This window comes from Chiroxiphia lanceolata, chromosome 20, assembly GCF_009829145.1.
Source record: "Chiroxiphia lanceolata isolate bChiLan1 chromosome 20, bChiLan1.pri, whole genome shotgun sequence".
NCBI lineage: Eukaryota > Metazoa > Chordata > Aves > Passeriformes > Pipridae > Chiroxiphia > Chiroxiphia lanceolata.
In genome coordinates this window covers 6,065,007-6,083,372 of record NC_045656.1, presented here as the reverse complement: position 1 = coordinate 6,083,372, position 18,366 = coordinate 6,065,007, and the positions used below count along the sequence as shown (strand labels likewise).

The following is an 18,366-nucleotide window of genomic DNA, read 5'->3' as shown; positions in this document are numbered from 1 at the left end:
AAACCTGACAAGTTTTTAGGCACAGAAGATCTTCCTGTTCCTTGTGTTTGGAACAGCCTTTGCTCCACGAGCTGGGACAAGAACAGGCTGGAAAAGGCTGGTTATGGGTAGAAATGAAAAAGAAAAGAAGGAAAAGCCTGATATGGGCCAGGCTGAGGTGCACACAGGCTCTCCTGACTCCCCTCTGCCAAAGCCTGAAGTGTTTCATAAGTCACTCAAACAACAGTAGCTCCCAGTTGAGACCGATGCTTCCAAAGCCTGTGTCCAAAGGCAAGGGAAGTGGATGTCATGCCAAAGGAAGTGAGGCAATTTCTGGGATTCAGAACGTGCTGTTTGCACATTGCCAAATGTGGCAGAGCTGCCACCCCAGGGAGGCAGAGGCAATAAAAAGTTTCATCATAGAAAATGCAATACAGAATAAAAATGTGTGTGTTTAAAAACCGAGATCCAGAATGATCCCAGTTTGGGCTGGGATAATTCACCCATGGCTCAATGCAGAGGGGCCCAGCACAGCCAGAGTGCAGGAGTTTTGGGCCAAATTTAAGGCAGGGGAGAGGCACTACTGATTAATTTGGCCCATGGAGCAAATTTCAAGAGAAAATTTTGTTTCAACCAAGCAAAATTCAAGAGAAAACTGCAACACCACCTTATCTCAGCAGCATCCTGGGACACATCCTTCACACCAGAGGAGCCTCTTTTGGAGCAGACTCAGTAGCTCACATGGAGCAACTCCATAAGACCCCATTTCAAGGCCTCAAGCAACTGATAAACCCAGAGCCACACCACGAAATCCCGCTGCAATCCTTCAAGTCTGTCCCGTTCTCTTTGCTGATATCCCAGAAATAAAGTATTTGCATTTTGTCAGAGCCTCAAACTCCCATCTGCAAAGGCATGGATGGGAAGGGGGACAAGGGAGGAACTCCCAGTCTGCTGCACCCCAGTTCTTAATGAGAGCCCGAGTTCATAGTGGGAGGAAGGAAAAACAGACTGACAGGAATGCTGAGGTTGGATGGGAGCTCTGGAGACCACCTAGTCCAACCTCCCACCTCAGACAGGGTCAACCAAGTCCTCCCCCTTCAACCATCAGTTGGAAAAACATGTATTTCCAATGGGATGAAGAGTGAAGCATGAATTACCCATGTGTGGACACCATTTCCATGTACAACTTCAGTGCTCTTTGAAGACCTGCTGCAGGAGAAAACCTGCTTCCAAAGAAAACCAAAACTCCAAATTTTGTGGGTTTGCTTTTCCTAACTAGGACTGCACACCTTGAGCTAATGAACATGCCATACAAACACAAACCAAATGCAATTTGCTCCCTGCTTGTCAAACTCTGCATTTCAGTGCTGGGCACAGCCTCACACACAGCCCTGCCACAGCCTGACCTCCACCCAAGCTGCTCAGCATATCAGGAGGGATTTCCTGTATCTTCCACAAAATTCCCTGTGGACATCTGTTTCCAGTATCTCTATTTCCCTTGCCCAGCAGCAGAGCACAGCCAGGTAGGAGAAGCAGCTCCTCCTCCTCCCATAAAACAAAGCTTCTTCTAATAAGGCTTCTCCAGCCAAAGAAATCTGGGCTTTTCAGGCTTGAATTTATGAAAAGAGAAACCCCAGGTGTTTTAAAGTATCTCAACAGCAAAGGAATTCTGGCAGCTCATTCCCCCTTTCTCCCACTGAGAGCACAAGAGCTGCCCTGGGCAAAGCCATTCATCTGCCAAAACCCCAAACACACAACAGAGAATAAAAGTGAGGAGAGAAAAAATGAGAAAAGTAAAAATAATAGACATTTCTTAAACATTCAGAAGGTGCTGAGGACTCTGTTTCTTCACAAAAAGTAGGGACTGAGCTTTTCAGTGCCCGACACACACGTTCCTTTCTTGCACCCCCAGAGCATCAGCCACTCTTGGTGCTGCCCTCTCTCCTCCACCACAACTGTCAGGGTCCATCTATTGTGGTCTAACTGGTTAGTTAAGGAAACAAAAAGCAGCTTTGGGAGAGGGGCAGGGCTTTTGTGCAATATGCAAGACACTGAAAAAATGGTGTCACAGCAGCAAAGTGACATTTGCTTTCCACAAACCATTTCTGACCTTGGGTTTCCAACGTGGACCAGAGTGAAAAACACAACACAAACCTGCCCTCAGAGCCTGAGTAACTCCCCCCCTGGACTTAACAGTGACAGAGAGCACGGACTGGAGGTCTAAAAATCATTTCTTGATGTAATGCAGATGCCAAAATCCCAGATCCTTTCAAATGTCATTTAGTATTGCATTTTTTAGGGAAATTTATGCATCGTTTATGCATCTTTGAGTCTCAACAAATGATCCATGAATTCAACAGATGTATCCATCTGGAACTGATACTGATGAAAAGGTTAAATACAACAGCAAATGAATGAGTTCCTGCACCTTGTACAATACCCACACAACAAGAGAACACGGATGCTGGCAAACACCCATGATGATAACCAACCACCAATTCCCAGGATGGAGCATCCAACCTCAGGGATCTGTTAAAACATTCCTGCTGGCTAAGGATACTTGTGATCTGCTTCCATCTGCTTTTTATAAGTTTAGGACATACTTCAAAAGCTTAATTTTAGAAAAGGACAGATAAAAATGCAAACACTCGCAGCCCAAGGCCGCAGCATGTCAAACAACATCAGTGACTGCTGGGAATAAAAATGCTAATTTTAAAATTAATTGCATGTCATTCTGTGATATAATCCACTTATCTTTCTTGTTTTCTTGCACATTTAGAGAGAAAAATACATATTGATGTATTCACAAAACCACCGAGGACTTTCCCCCTCTTGTACTACACTTACCCAGTCAAAATGTACCTTTAGTCTCCAGCCTTGGAAAGCATTTAATGTAAGATAAATTATCTTTAAGAGGCAACAAATACATTTTCCAATAATTTTCTTTCCTCTCCAAACATCAAAGAAGCTTAAATACCATGGAAACACATATCACAAATCCCCCAGACACTGGACTTTATCAGTCCCTTTCATATACAGCACAACTAAGCTCAGAAAGCATAAATTCTTTGCATAAAAACACAAAATAAAGCCATGACAGAGGAGGGAAAAAAGTCAGATATCTGATTTGAGGTCTTATATCTTGTCTGCAATTCACAAAATTCCCAGGATGTACTTAAAATTTTACTTCTATTTCCAGTACCTTATAATAATTATAAAAGAATGGTCTGCAGCTATAACATAAAGCAGTGCCATGGTAGCTGCTGACTTTATGTGTGTATGTATACACACACACACAAATGATTTATTATAATCATCAAGGCTTTCAACATTAAACACTTGATCCTGAAATCCTTAACCAGACAAAAGCTCAGTACACAGAAAATTCTGCCTCATCCAGGACAGACTCTCATTCTCCCAAACCAGATTAGGACCTCGGTGTTGACTCATTTATTCCACCACCAACAGCACGTCCACAGGACTGACTGGTCTATGTATAAATATTGGAATTAATGTTCAAAGGGCAAATACACACCTCACCCCTCAATATTCTGCTGTTTGTTAGTCAGAGCTTTAAGATTTGAGTCCAGAGCCTCTCTGCTGTAAACTGACCCAACTCCCTGGTTTCAGAGGCAATTTGCTGAGTTAGCTGGTGATCTGGATCTCTCTGTTATTGAGGAGGGACTGCCAGACACCCTTGAGAACAGATCCTTTCACTTCTGTGATGCCAAAAGCCTCCTTGGAAGTGCCTGGCCAGATCCCAGGCAGCTCTTGTACCTCTCTCTGTTTTGCTCACCAAACAGCCCCAAAAGCTGGCTTTGCATTGCAGCCCCTATTCTGAAAGGCAGTTGGGCAATTCCAAAGCTTATGAAAGCAATTATCATTATAGCACTGCTGTGATAATTCAAACATTGCCAGCTGTACATGGGCCTATTCAAATGTACAGCTGTTACATGGGTAATGAAAAATTACAAAAGCTTCAGATCCTGTGCCCCATGCTTTCTCAGGCTGCTCCATTATAGGCTCAGTTACTGCCATCCCTGTTGATGACAAAACACCAAAACAATAGTGTCCTTTTCTGTGCTTTCTTGTAAACAATTGGTTCCCTCACCACCTCCAAGTAATAAAAATGGTAATATATTTTACAATTATGTCCAGTACAGGATTAAACCGGTATCAAGTTAAAAACAGAAAAATATTAGCTGATTCTCTTCTGAAACTACTGCCAGCTTTGGTCTAGAAGCCTCCTATGCTTGGTCACCTTTGTCTTCCACTGCCATTGCTGAGTCTCTCTGTTGTTCTTCTGGATCCCCTGGAAGAATACTCGTGACTGTCTGGAGAAGAGACTCGATCTGCTCCTCTGTGAGCCTTTCCTCGCTTTCTTCTACCATCTGCAGGTCAAAAAACAATCCATTGTCATCATTAAATCCACACTTCCTTCCTCAGCTCCAAAGAGTAGAGCTCTAACTCATTGGAAAATACTTTGTCAATGGATGCAAGATACAGTCTGGGCTCATTACAAAAGCATTTTACAAAGCAGAACTCTTGCAATATTTAAAAAAAAAAAAAAAGAAAGGAGAGCTCCATTGTTAACCACTACAATTGGCACTCTGGAACGACACCCTGCTTTCCTTCCAACAAGGAACACACCACACTCGGAACAGCCTTTCCTCCCTGGTTTCTCCTCAAGTCTCTCTCAACCTACACATCCATGTCTTGAGCCAGGCTTTTCATTTAGCTCTTGTTCAGACCCACCTTCCAGACCTGTTTTCCCAAGTTCCTGTGCTTTCATGTGAGAACTGAAATGAGATATCCTGAGAGTGGTTCCCTGAACCTTGGCACCTGGACTGTAAGTAACCAGGCCATAAAAGAAACCACCTAAGCCTGCAGCAGCTACACTTTACTGGAATTTGCTTAGACTGGAGATTCCTGGGTATAAAGGCATTTAAAAAGCTCTGAGCAACACAAAATACGCTGTCACAAAATCAACTATATGATTCCATGAGATTAATTGGGGACCTACTCCCACTGTGGAGCTGTGGGAACTCTTATATCACTGCCACCAGTAAAACAACTGCCCTAATTTATAGGCAGCTGTTAAAAGGGAAAAAAGCTTGTCAGAGGACTGGAAAAGCAAGTCAGAAGAACTCTTCAAACGCAAATGAAACCAATTAGGATTGTGGGGTTTGAGTTTTCTTTTTTATACAAAGTCCTTTAAAATGTCCTTTGAAGAGCGGTGATTTATATTAATTATGGTTCCAAGTCAATGCAGGTTTAATCAGCTCCAGCTATAAACTGTCAGCTACTCAGATGCATCTTGCCTTCTGAAAAGCTGAGTGGTATATTCAATTAACTTGTTTTTTTCTTCAGAGTCCTAGGAGCCCTCTTTGCACAGTCTGATCATCGTTCATCAGCGTTATCCACAGATCCTGGATGAGTGGAAGTGCACACAGCTCAAATCCACTCGTGTAGCAAAAGGCAGACACTGAATATCCATTTGCAAATGACTGTTTCTGGGGACTATCCCCGACCAAAGGATGAAATTCCCTGTGGAGTGGCTTTCCAAGTACTCTTAGTTCAAAAACTACTGTAGGACACCGGCTTGAACAACAGTCCTGGCTCTTGTTCCAGCCACCTGCTACACTGTACTCCATGAGCTAAAATACACTAAAATACACTAAAAACACAATAAAAAATCCTCCTTCTCTGTGAGAACTGCTGCAGCTACTGCAGTGGGGTCAGGTAATTGCTGCTGGGCTGCATCCAGAGGGGATCATCCCAGCAGTCTGACCAGCACACCTTGAACATCAACACCATACCATGAAATGTGGAAGTGGAAGGTGCCCTTCTCCATGGCAGGGAGGTTGGAACTGGATGTTCCTTCAGGTTATTCCCAACCCAAACCACTCTGGGGTTCTGTGATTCCATGGTAAAGTAAAGTATGTTACACCCACTCCTTGTTGCCAATCCTGCTGACTCTGCATTACTCTACAGATGCCCTATGCTATTAAGTTTCTTAGAGGATTATCAGCCTGGTTTTCAGACTGGATTATAGTGTTATTAATTACTGTTACATTGAATTTTAAAGGTGGTAGCCCCACAGCAGCAGGAAAATACAAAGAACCAGCCCACAAGCTTTGGACAGGAAACATCATTCCAGGCAGGATGACTGATCTCTTAGTGGCCAATGTCCCCCACATCCCTCTGCTTTCTGATCTTCAGAAAAATGGCACTTTGCCTAGTTTAGATTTGATTTATTGGATGGCATGAAGTCCACCCATTTTAATTTTATCCTTCCCTATTTATATCTCCCCTCTCCCCTTTTTTTTCTCTGAACACTTTCTCCTTCAGGTGCTTGCTTCAGGGAGACAGAGTTAAACATAAGCATGGAATCAGAACTCAAACAGAAAACAGTGAGTTCGAGATCAGCACCAACTCTTATTTAAGACAGAATATACTTATGTGAGAATCTAATCACTGTTTTCTTGCATGTTCCTCAGTGAGCACATCACTCCAAATGAGTAATGCCCCAACTCCCAGGATGAACAACCTCATTGATGTCATTTGTACTGGCTGAGCACCAGCCCTGCCCAGCTGACAAACTGCAGACACGACTTGGACAGTGACAGATGAGCTCTGGTGACTGCCCTGGCAGCTCAAGGAATCACACTTTAGCACAAAGTTGATGAAGGAAAATAGTCTCTCGTGTTTCAGATGCTCTGGTGCTGTAACTGAGAAAAGCATCTTTAAAGCAAAGATGCCAGACACTGCTCTGAGAAGGGGGGATGTAGCTCCAGATTCCCTTCTGCTGACAGACCCCTAACCTCTGCCAGAGGGAAGTGGTAATTCCCTAAACTACTGCATCAGTCTCATCAAGTGCTCACCCCTCTTGGTGCCTCTCCACCAGCTCTCACACCAGGAACCACCAAAAGACACAAATTTGGCAGGATGGACAGACAGCTGACTATTCAGCTTGATGTTCCAGTGCTATTTTGCTGTGATACCATTCAAGAGTTCAAAGGATCAAAAGCATAAACTATAAAAATCAATTTTTTTCAGTCTTTAGGGAAGTGAAAAAAAAACCAGCCTGAGCCTGACTTATGAAAACATAAGCAGTGAGGAAGCAGCAAAGCAGAAGGCCAAAAGGCAGAATTCAAAAATTAAGCACAGACAGCATGTAGATAAAGAGACAAATGAAACTGTCCTAAAGGAAAACAGATCTCAAGGGGAACAGAAGGTCACCCAGAGGCTTTTTCTACATTCAACAGATGTTCTCACAGCCTTCTGATTTACAGCTCTAAGACAAAATGCTACCCACAGTATCAGAAAATATGGTGCTGAGAAATTATGTGTAAGAAAAAGCCTAAGAGGCAAAATGAAATTACTGTATTCAAGCACCTACTTTTCTAGCAAACATTTTACCAACCTGTGAAAAAATATCTAACAAAAAGCCTTGCTAGCCTCTAACTTGCACTTGGCTGAAACTGCTCAAGCAACAGACTCAAACCATAAGCAGTCAGGAATGCAAAGTTTATACTAAGGAAAACAAAAATGCAAATGTTTGAAATAAGTGTATGACCTAAGATGTTGATGTTGGCAGTGCCACACGCCCCAAATGGAAACAGCTCACCCTCACAGACTGTGCCATGTGCCAAGTTTAGGGTCTTGTCAACCAAAGCGCTGCTGACCCACCTATTTTCAATAGTCAGGGATTTGGGCAAGTAACAGAACTGGACAGTGTTACAGAAATACAATTTATAGATAAAAAGCACCCTGATGTGCAGCAAGACAAGCGTGTCCCTTTCCCAGGGCTGAGCGAGGGGTTTTGGAAGTGAACACAGGGAAGGGCAGTGAGCTGTGGCAGCTCTGTGGCTTCTGTAATAAATAATTCCCAAGTCACAACATTCAAGTCTAAACCATCCCAAAATAACTCCAGGGTTTTAGTAGCAAATGCTACAGCACATCAGTGTCATTCATACATACACACAGGATGAATTATCTGTGAAATGCAACTATGTGGTTGAGATAATTCAGTCACGTCAGGCCTCACTAATAACTTCTATTTCACCCAAACTCATAACAGTTAGTTATTAAATTCCCATTGCAATATACTCATACAGGAAGCAATTTTCACATTTCAGTTCCCCAATCCTCTGAACAATATAGAGGTAATGCTCTACACAATACAATCTACAAGACAACCAAAGAAGGAATCAAGGAAGGAAGCAAGAAAAAACCTTATTTAGGAACTTAATTGGCATAAAATTCCTACAGCTAAAAATAAGAGGGGCACATTCCCTCTGCAGTTTGTATTTACTTTTCAAGCCTGGGTACCCAGAGCTGCTCCTTACTTTATTGATAATGTATTGCTAAAAACATCCAGATTTTCAGAACTGTGCAATATATACAAGTATTCAGAGAGCAGCTGAAGCCACAGTTCTGCTCACCTTTGAGAGCAATGCTACTTTTATTTAGAAATCTAATAACCAATTTTTCACTTGCTTAAGCACCTTGTGCATACAACTGTTAAGCCAGAGCTTATGTTTGGACTTAATTTCAAGTATCTAAGAGCTCCAGCTAACTTAACTGGACTTGAAGCTTAAAATGAGGCAAATGCTTACTAAATGGAGAATAGCTCAAGAAAATGATGCCAGTTTTCCTCTTCCTCTCTAGATACATCTGTGCATGGGCTTTCTAACCCTGGAAAATGAAACAGGCATCTGACCCCCATCCCTGAATCTTGCTGTAAGAGAATGCAAAGACAAATCCCTCTCCAAGTGCAGCACGAAGCCCTGGCAGATGCCTCGTTCCATAACGGAACCACTACTGGGAACCAGAGCTGTGCTCATTAAACAAATGTGGCTGTGGGATATTTTACTGCCTCCACACAGCCCTTCCCAGCTGCACATTTTAACAGGAGCTTTTTTTGAATGGAGCACTATGCCTGAACTTCTCAGAGGAACAAAACAAACCATCATTACCAAATCACAGAACGTAATCACAGAACGACATTAAGCGCCGAGTCACGTCAAGACCTGCTGGTGAATTCTCATGGCAGAAAGTCATTTTCAGAAGCTTTTAAAGATTTGGTTTGTGGAGGAGGTAAATCAGAAAGCAACAGCCAGTCTACTAAGATTATTTCAAAGATTGGAGCATTTGTTCATAAATTAAATGTGCAAACCTGTACGTTCACAGTGCCACGTACAAAATATGAACACACATAATATACACACATAATTGTGTAGGGTTTTTTATTTTAGTTGGTGAAACAAGGACAAACACTTTGGAACATGCTTTTCCTAATTAAAATCATACTCTTCTGCTTGCCCCAAATAAAAGCCAAGTATAAGAAACTTCATGGTCCTTGCTGTGCTTCTTTCAGGCTTTCAATGCTAATGTTTATTTTGTTTAGTCTCCTGAGACAGGACAACACAGTGCAAATGTTGAAGAATAAATAAAGCCACACTGAAGAACCCCAAAAAGTAATGAAAGAAGTCAGGAACTGTCTGAAGGACAAGTAATATTTGGTGGGGAAGAAACCTCAGCATCACAGAGCAGAACAACCTGTGGGCCAAAAGCTACTGTTTATTTGAATAATAAAGCCAAGAGTTCTATTTAAAAAATAAACAGTAAATACAGTAATAAAGGAAATTGGGGTTCTGATCACTTCCAAAGCAATCAAGCACATAATTTAACTCCAGTGTAGGAGGTAGATGTTTGATGAGAAAATGACTGTTATTTCCTCCTTTGAGCAGTAATTTGAAATTGTTCAGCACTAACACACTAATAGGAAAAAAACACATAAAAAAAGAAATAAAGTGAAAGACTGAATGATTGGATTAATGTCCCTCAGAGCTAATTAACCAAGTGGAAAGCAGAATATATTGTTGAGAAAATAAAATGTTTAAATCCTCTAAGATCTTCCATTTTCCAGGAGAATACTTTAAATTATTACTTTCTAGTCAAGAATAAAAGAGAATCTGCCAGCCTGGTTATGCAGAGCACACAGCTACAAGGTTGTCTGGTTTGACAGATGGAAATCCAGTTTTAAAAAGCACAGAATTAAAATCTACTTTTCCACTCGGAGAGAGGAACGTGGAGCAATTTGTTCATTAGAAAAGAAGATGTTTAATCCTCAACCCCACCACAGTTCAGCACTAAGCAAAGCTGAACCACTGTCATGGTTAGATGAACATCAGTGTCTTTTTTTCTTCCTCCTTTGTGAATCACTGAGCCAGGAACAACATATGTTAAAGATTAAAACAGGAGGTCAAGATAGCTGCAGTGTGTACAGTGTTTTACCCTGTGGGGCATGAATTAGAATTTCATGCTCCTTTTGTTGCTATTGTTGTTTGAAAATAAACCCTGGCACACGGTCTGGAAAAGACAAATACGGACAATGGTACCAATTTATGTATAAAGATTTACAGAAGACCCTGGGATCAAAAGATCACAACATAAATTTGGTTTTTAGCTTAAATACATTTTTATCAAAATTGATTTATTATTCGCATACGACTAAAACCAGGGAATTTCGTAGAGGGAGAGTAAAAAACTAAAAAGCTGGAAAGGCAAAAAAGCAACAATAAATATACCTATCCTGTCACATGAGCAATTAAAAGCCTGTCAGGTAAATTTGACTTCATTCCATGGATGGGCAACACTGAGTAAAAGTTTGAGACATCAGAACTCTTTGAGCAAGTGAGAGATAGATATGGCTTGTTTAGTATTTTGTTTAAAGCTTTTTTAAAAAGAAGACTGATGTGCCTGCATTAAATGAACTGGTCAGAAGCTTTCATCATCATTTATTTCTGATTCAACTCCAGGAGCAACTCACAGCTTTTAAGAGGCAGGGGGAAGTTTAATGGAAAGAGAATTAAGGCAATTTTAGACCCTAATATTCACTTCTCAGTAGGTTGTCTCCCATCCATCAGCTGCAGTGAATTGACTTGCCTGCATGAAATCTGTGTGTGGATAATCTTCTCCCCACGGACATCAAAGGAAAACAGAGCAGCCTCCCCTGCTCTGCGTTATTTCACACTCACAGAAGACAGAGGGTTTGTGTGTTCAGTGATTGCTACAATCTCCTTCCCCTGTCCTCACCAAAACCCCAAAGACAGCAACTGAACAGCAAAATCATTTCCTTGCTGAGGCTCCCAGGCTCTGGATTTCACTTAAATGAGCCACTCTGCAGTTTCCCAGCAGTTATTGAGCTCAAAAGACTTTGGTGCACTTTGATGAGAGAGTAAATGTACTGCAATTTCGGGGAGGCTTCATCTAACACAGCGTTAACAACCCAGCCAACTCAGATCACTGTAATGGTAGTTTTGGAGAAACCAGCCCTGGGAATTACAGGGGAATTGCAATGGAACAGGAGTAAGTACATCCCCAGCACCTCCATGACAACAGAAATTCAGGCAATCCCCAAATGTACGAATATCACATTTTTCACAACTGACCATTAGGGGCAGGTTCTGGATAAATAATGAACTGCCACTGAACTCAAATCTCGTGTCTGTGTTTCTGCAAGTTTTAGCAATGAGTTTTATCTAACTTTCACACTACAAACCTTGGAATATCCAAAGTACGACACTCTACAGAAACCTGATTTCTTATATAAAGGGCCAAATTTCTTATATTTACCTCCTGGACTTGAAACATGACACAGAAGCAAACTATTTTCAGTATTTTATGGGTAGGTAAGATAATGAACTAAGAAGGATTAACAAGGAGAGGAGGGAAGACACAAACAAAACCATACAGTCACCTGAAAGCAGCAAAAGATTATTGCATTTAAAGAAGGGAAAAAGAGACTGTCTATGGCAATAAAATAAATCTGTGTCTAAGCACATGAGGCTAACAAAGGCATGAGACAGGCTCCACATCATGGCTTATGACTAAGTGCCTAAGCAGAGCTCATGAAGCCTTAATGCTCTTGGTTGGGTTGATGATTGACACTGATCTCCTCAATCACAAAACACAGCATTAATTCCTCAGCTGGGAACATTCTTCCAAGAGACGCCTTCAGCATTATAATCCCTATTCTGTGGCTACAGAAGTAAAATAGTCCTACTGGTGCCTCTTTAATCCTTCCCCTTTTTGTAGCAAAATATGATCCTGTTACTCCTCACTTTGGTTTCAGGTTAAGATGGCAAACAGATGTTCTTAATGCAAGAGATCTTCATTGAAATAATATCCTGATTATAACAAGCTCTTTATTACCACGGGGGTTTGGATTCCTAAGGAGATCCTTCCGGGAATATAATCATCTCTTTCTATTTAGTGACAATCCCTCTTTACACCAGAATTATGCTTAACAGGTTGGCAATGGCTACTTTCCATGAGGAAGTCTGTTTATATCCATATCTCATTCTGCATCACTGCTCACAATTCACTATCAGTCATTAATTTCTTTTTAGCACGTTTGGTTTTAGTGTAACACAGAACTCTGCCACCAAAACGACCGTGTCATGGCAGCTGTCAAAAAGTGAAGTACAGGATTGCAGAGCTGCAGCAGCAAAAAGACCCAGGTTAAATCTAATCTTAGTTGCAATACTCTGGTTACTAACCTTTGATGACTGCATCAAGCATTTTAAACACGTGACACTGAAGCAAACAAGAGGTGGAGAATCTGTCTGAGAGAAAGATGGGCAAGTCTCTAAGGAGGTCTCAGACAGGAAGCTGAGTGGATTTGAAACAGTGGATGTAAAGATGTGCATAAAAGGATATTCAATCACTGGCCATGAGAAAGTAATTATTCAATTGATCTTCAAGGTTAAAGCTGCTTCCATTTAAGCTTTGAACAATCAGAGGCATTGTTACTCACCAGCTGAATTTCAACTGCTGTCACAGGCCTGTGGTTCAGCAGCTGGAGCTTTTCTGCCCTGGTTAAAAGCAAAGTGTAAGACAATCCACGTTACTATGTAATTTGAGGATCCCCTCAACTGACTGGTGTGATGCAAATACATTCCTGATAACTTAGGCATGAGATGCCACTGCCAGGAATAATTCTGACTGGGTTTGCAGTGTGGTTTAATCGACATAATTTGGGTGTTTTAAACACAGTATTTTCTTGTGTGTTTAGACAGGCTGCTGTTGCCACCTCTAGTCCAAGGTGGCAAGCAGAGACATTTAGACCATTACTGTACAAGCATTAATTAACATCCACTATTACTTTGTTAAGGCTGTGCAGAAATGCTAAACAACTCATCAGAAATCAGAGACTCTTCTGTTATGAACACACAACCACAAGAACAATTATCATACCTAAGAAGTTACAATCCATCAGCCAAATGGCAATAACTTGTTTATTCTTTTAGCCCGTCGCAAACACAAAGTAAATACAAACAGACCACTATTAGTAAACTACAATTTTGAAGAACTAAATCTTGGAATTTATTACTATTTAAAGGGCATCTTTGATGCATGTTGAAACCGATTCTGAAGGGTTTTCCCTCAGTTTATTGCACCTGTGGGTTGCTCAGAAAGGAGACCTTCTGGCTTTCAAGAGAGCGCACAGATCACTCCACGCGGGCGTTTACAACCAACGGGTCGATGTCTGTGTGTCTGGAGACACCTCAGAGACTCCATCTCACCTCAAATGGCCTCTGACAGCGTCTGCCCCTGAAATCCAACCCCCTCACAGGGCACTCCAGCCCTCCATCAGCCAGGGACAGGCACTGGTGCATGGCCAAAGCCCGAGGGGCTCAGGAGAAGCCTGTCAGGAGCAGTGCCTTGCTCTGGTCGTACATTCACACTCGTGGACGTGTCCAGAGACTGAATTCAGCACTTCAGCAGCACACAGCTGACCCCCCGAGAATAAGGCCCTGCATTTACCCACTGAACACACAGAATGAGCAGCAATGGCATCACATTTTCCTGGCTGATGTCTCCTGAAGGAAAAATCCTGTATTGTCACAGACTGGATGATCCAACAGACCCTCTTCAGTTAAAATGCCCATAACTCCAAGTGACCTGGTGATGGGAATAGGAGAAGAGAGGGGACTGTGGCTCAGCAAAGACAACTGCTCTGCTGATACCAAACTTTGTTACACCAGAGGGTTTTGTGATGTGTAATCACAGCCCTTAAGAACAGAAAACAGCTCCAAAGAAAAGACACTGACTGTCGGTTTTAGATCCAACCTGCTGGCAATAAAACTAAAATCCTAAAAAAAAAAAAAAAAAAAGGCAGCAGTTTTTAATTGACCCACCTAGTCCCTGGGTTATTCTGCCATCATTTTTATAAATGCTGGAAAATCGTTTTAATTATGACTTTCAGCTTCAGAAGAAAAGCTTGTGATTTTTAAAGGAACAATTCACAACAGAAAGCTCAAAGAAACTCTCCTATTTCTTACTATTAATTTGCTTTGCTTTTGGACAACCAAGGATGAAAGCCAAATATGTTTCCACTGGTGAGAAGCAGTGAATACACCTCCTTTTTTTTCCCATGCTAATCACTTAGATCTATTTGGCAGCTTGATGTTTACAACATGAGACTGTGGAGAGCATGGCAGGATTTAACTCTGAGCTGAGAGCACCACTCGTGGCTGCTTTACTGTCAAAGAGATGAGGTATTTATAACTGCTGCCATCTACTACTGTCATAACTAATGAAAGGACAGAAATAAAACCTCAGTAATGACAGAAGATAAGTACTGAAATCCTTTAAAATTGAAAGCAGGTCATTTAAGGAGTCAGTGAGAAAAAACCCACCCGCGTAGAAGTGAACAGAGCTGGGTAAAGATATTAAATACCATCTTCACTGTACAAAAGTCTGGCCAATTCAGCTGAATGCATGAAAGATTTAGTGCTTTTTCCTCAAGAGCTGGGAACTGCCTGGTTCAGTGCCTGGAGCACTTGATGGAGGTGCAGAAGCTGGTGCTCCAGTCCTGGCTTTCAGTGTTATTTGCTTTTTAGTCCCTGGCCAGGCCTGTGTTTGTGCCTCAGTTTCCAGACCTCTGAAACAGAGACAAGTTTCTCTGAGGACACCTATTTGTAAAAGACTTCCCCCTCCTCCCAGAGCCCTACTTACAAAGACAGGCTGTGTAATGAATTCATACTGTATACAAGTTTCTCACTGCACTGCACTCACATGCCACTTCTGAGATCAGAGCCTTTCCAAACAAGTCTTTCTTCTCTTTTGCAGCAAAACATATCCCAGTTCAATCCTACAGCTCCACCACAGCTGCAGACAAAGCATATTATTTGAATCTTACAAAAGAACACAAAATAAATTTTCTCATCTTCTTGTTTTCCAAAGCAGCACCTCTGAAATTTCTCGCCAACAAAACTTCAAAGCCAAATAAACTGAATTAAATAGCCAAAGCCATTTCATGCCTGAGCTAAAGAATGCAAACTTGACTTATCCAGAGGTATTTTAAAGCAGGTAGAGCTCCATCATGTTTATCACAGGAAGATCACTGGCAGAGCAAGAAACAGAAATAAATTAAAACCAATTACACATCGTGACTAAAACAATCAATTAGGGAAATTGTTCATGTTTCCTGAAGACAAGAAATATGGAACACAATAAAAAAGGTCACTTCTCAAAGACCTTCTGCTTATAAGCATTAACATCACTCTAACTCATCAGTGAATTGATATAAGTTTTACAGTAGGGCCAAAGGGATCTCAAACACATCATTTCAGCGAAGGTGGCACCATTCAAGGGATCTGCAGTTTTAAAAATATGTACAGAAGAATGAGAGGGAACCTGCAAATCATTAAAATATGTTATCTGAAGAATTTCATGCCTGTTTTTCATCAGCAAAGCTCCCTACTGGAAAAACTGACGCAGAACATCACACAAAGGAATTCACAGCAGGGTGCAAAAACCCCAAAAGCTACATAAATGAAGGTGCTTGTGCAGCGTGAACACTAATTAACACTAAAACATAACAACCTTTAGCCATGTTCACACATAATTACCATGTAAGCAATGTATTTGTTTCATTTCCATAGAGATTAAATCCAAAGACACAGAGAAATAACCAACTATTCAGTAACTGCCATCTGAAAGTTGGTACCAGGCCAGTTACTTGCTGCTCTACCTAAACACCCTTCTGATAATGAAGATATAAAGTTGTTCTATTTTGGAAAAATACTGCAAGATTGCAAAGGGAGAACTGATTGTAGCTGAAGATGTGGACAAACATGTTGACACACACGTGGGTACACCACATGTTTGGGGAGATCTGCATTTATCTCTCCTCCTCTCCTCAGTAAATATCCAGCTCCCAGGATGATTTAAGAAACATCAAGCCTGTGTGTGCAGCACATGAAGGGTTATCTCTGCTTATTCAGGAGTTCCATGTGAGCAGCAATTCCTGCTGTTTGCCCAGAACACAGACATGGGCTCCAAGTGTGAGATCCAAGACCAGCCCAGGGGACCCTCTGGATGGTTTGGTCCCAGCTCTTCTCCCCCTGTGCAATTTCTGACCTTCCAGCTCATCACAAATGGAGTGACCAGGAGGCCACGAATCTTGGTATCCCCTGGAAACAAACACTCAAAAAATGTCTCTAAATCTCATTGGTGTGATAGAAAACTGGGTTACTGAGCCCTCAACACCTCAAAGCAGTGTATGTGGTATGAGCTGGAGCTCAGAACCCACCACACTGATCTTTTTAACACTGACAACAAAAACTGACTGCCAGGATCAGGGTCTCTGCGTACCTGGAATTTCCTGACAGCACAGGCACAAATTCAAACCTGAATAACCCCAATTCCGTCAAAAACGAGCTTTAAGGAAGGCAAACTGCAAGCCTGAACATGCATCAGGATCAGTCCTGACTGCAGTATTTGCCATGGGCACAGACATAAGCCTGAATTTAGTTTGTGCTCCCTTAGATCTAAAAAATAAAATTAACTTTTTTCAACTCCTATGAATTCATCTTCACACTTTCTACGGAATGCCTGTTACACTGACACTCATTAAATAAAAAGGGTAACTGTTCCATTCATCTAAACAGAAGGTGAAGGATATTTTCAGCTTAATTGCCCCCTAACATACATATTTGTATTTTCTCTGGACTGCCTGGATTTTAGTAACACTGTTTGGAACATGAAAGCTGCTCTTTCAAGAGAAGAATACATACAAAAGATGAGTGACAGCTGAAAGTAATTTTCTCACATAAAAGCAAGATTCCACTAATCAGAGTTAATGGGCCGTGTTACAGACTTGCACAGGACCTGCCTGGTGAGAAATCTCAAAATGGCAATTACTGCTGGGGGGCTGAGCAGAGCCTCCTGCTTCCAGGCCACATCCAGCAGCTCTGGGACTCAGCTGGAGCCAAGATCAGCATTTCCAGCTGAGGGCAAAATGCTGTGGAGTGGGCTTGGGGGACACACAAAGCTCAGGCTGCAGGAGACAAAAATGTGTGCAGTTATGGGCAAGAAAATGGGTCTGAGGTCTGTGTTTGAGGGGAGAGTGTCTGCTGTAGGAGCTGAGGAGGGAGGGTTACAAGAGTGTAATCCTAAAAAACAGTTCTCCTAAAAGACAAAAAACCAACCCCACTGTCACCTGTTACCATCCCTCACAGCACAGACAGCACATTGTTACAGTACATCAATTCTAAAAAAATAATAAAAATAGTTACATTCTGTTGTGGAAATTAAAGGCAAAATGTATCCTATGCCTTCAGCACTGAGCAAATTCTTGCAGCATTTATATTTTAACCAAAATCTCCTATTAGGTGTCTTGGTATTGCCCATCTTTTATCTACTGAGCTCCTAGACAGTACATAAATATATAAGCATGTGCTGTTTTTCTAGTAAGAGATCTAAAGTATCAGTGCCAAGATACAGCACACAGAGCTACAAAGAAAACCCCTTAAAACATCTGTGACTGTGCAGAGGCAAATTTATCCCCAGGAATGTATGTTTTATAGTTGCTAGGAAAACCATAAAGTAACAGCTGTATACATAACCACGGATTTTATTAGTGCTGAAAATACTTCAGAGTCAAATCCCGTGGCCTTGAGCCGACCACGGCAACTCGTGTGTAACATCTGAGCCCAGATCACAGGAGTCCCAAAATGTGAAATCACGGTGTTCTCTGCAATTCCAAGCCAGGACATTTCTCCAGGATGAAATCTGAGGGCTGACAGTGGTTATCTGAATGCAAGAAAAAACCAAAACGGAGCCAGGCTGCTCCAGATCAGAGGGTTAATTTCCAATCAATCCAGAGGGAAACACAATAGTCTTTGTAAAGTCTATTAAATGATGCCATTGTTAACCAAGCATCATCCTGACTTGCTGTTGAATATTCATTTGGAAAGCTTTGGAGGAGACAAAAATTACAAAGTAAATCATTCACCCTTTAATATTGTAGAGGTTGTAGCTTTTGGCAGGAATGAGGGAAAATACTTTCTAAAAGTATCACCGATTTTC

General features: G+C 41.6%; 1 protein-coding gene across 1 annotated transcript in view; it reads right to left on the bottom strand.

The window, feature by feature from the left end:
• Positions 1–18,366, bottom strand: part of CRCP (CGRP receptor component) — a 75,715-nt gene that overhangs the window by 43,657 nt on the left and 13,692 nt on the right. The window contains exons 5-6 of the mRNA XM_032707525.1: positions 12,806–12,863; positions 4,241–4,370 (exon numbers count right to left, since the gene is read on the bottom strand). Of these exons, the coding sequence (XP_032563416.1) occupies positions 4,241–4,370; positions 12,806–12,863 (188 nt within the window). The remainder of the gene's footprint in view (positions 1–4,240; positions 4,371–12,805; positions 12,864–18,366) is intronic.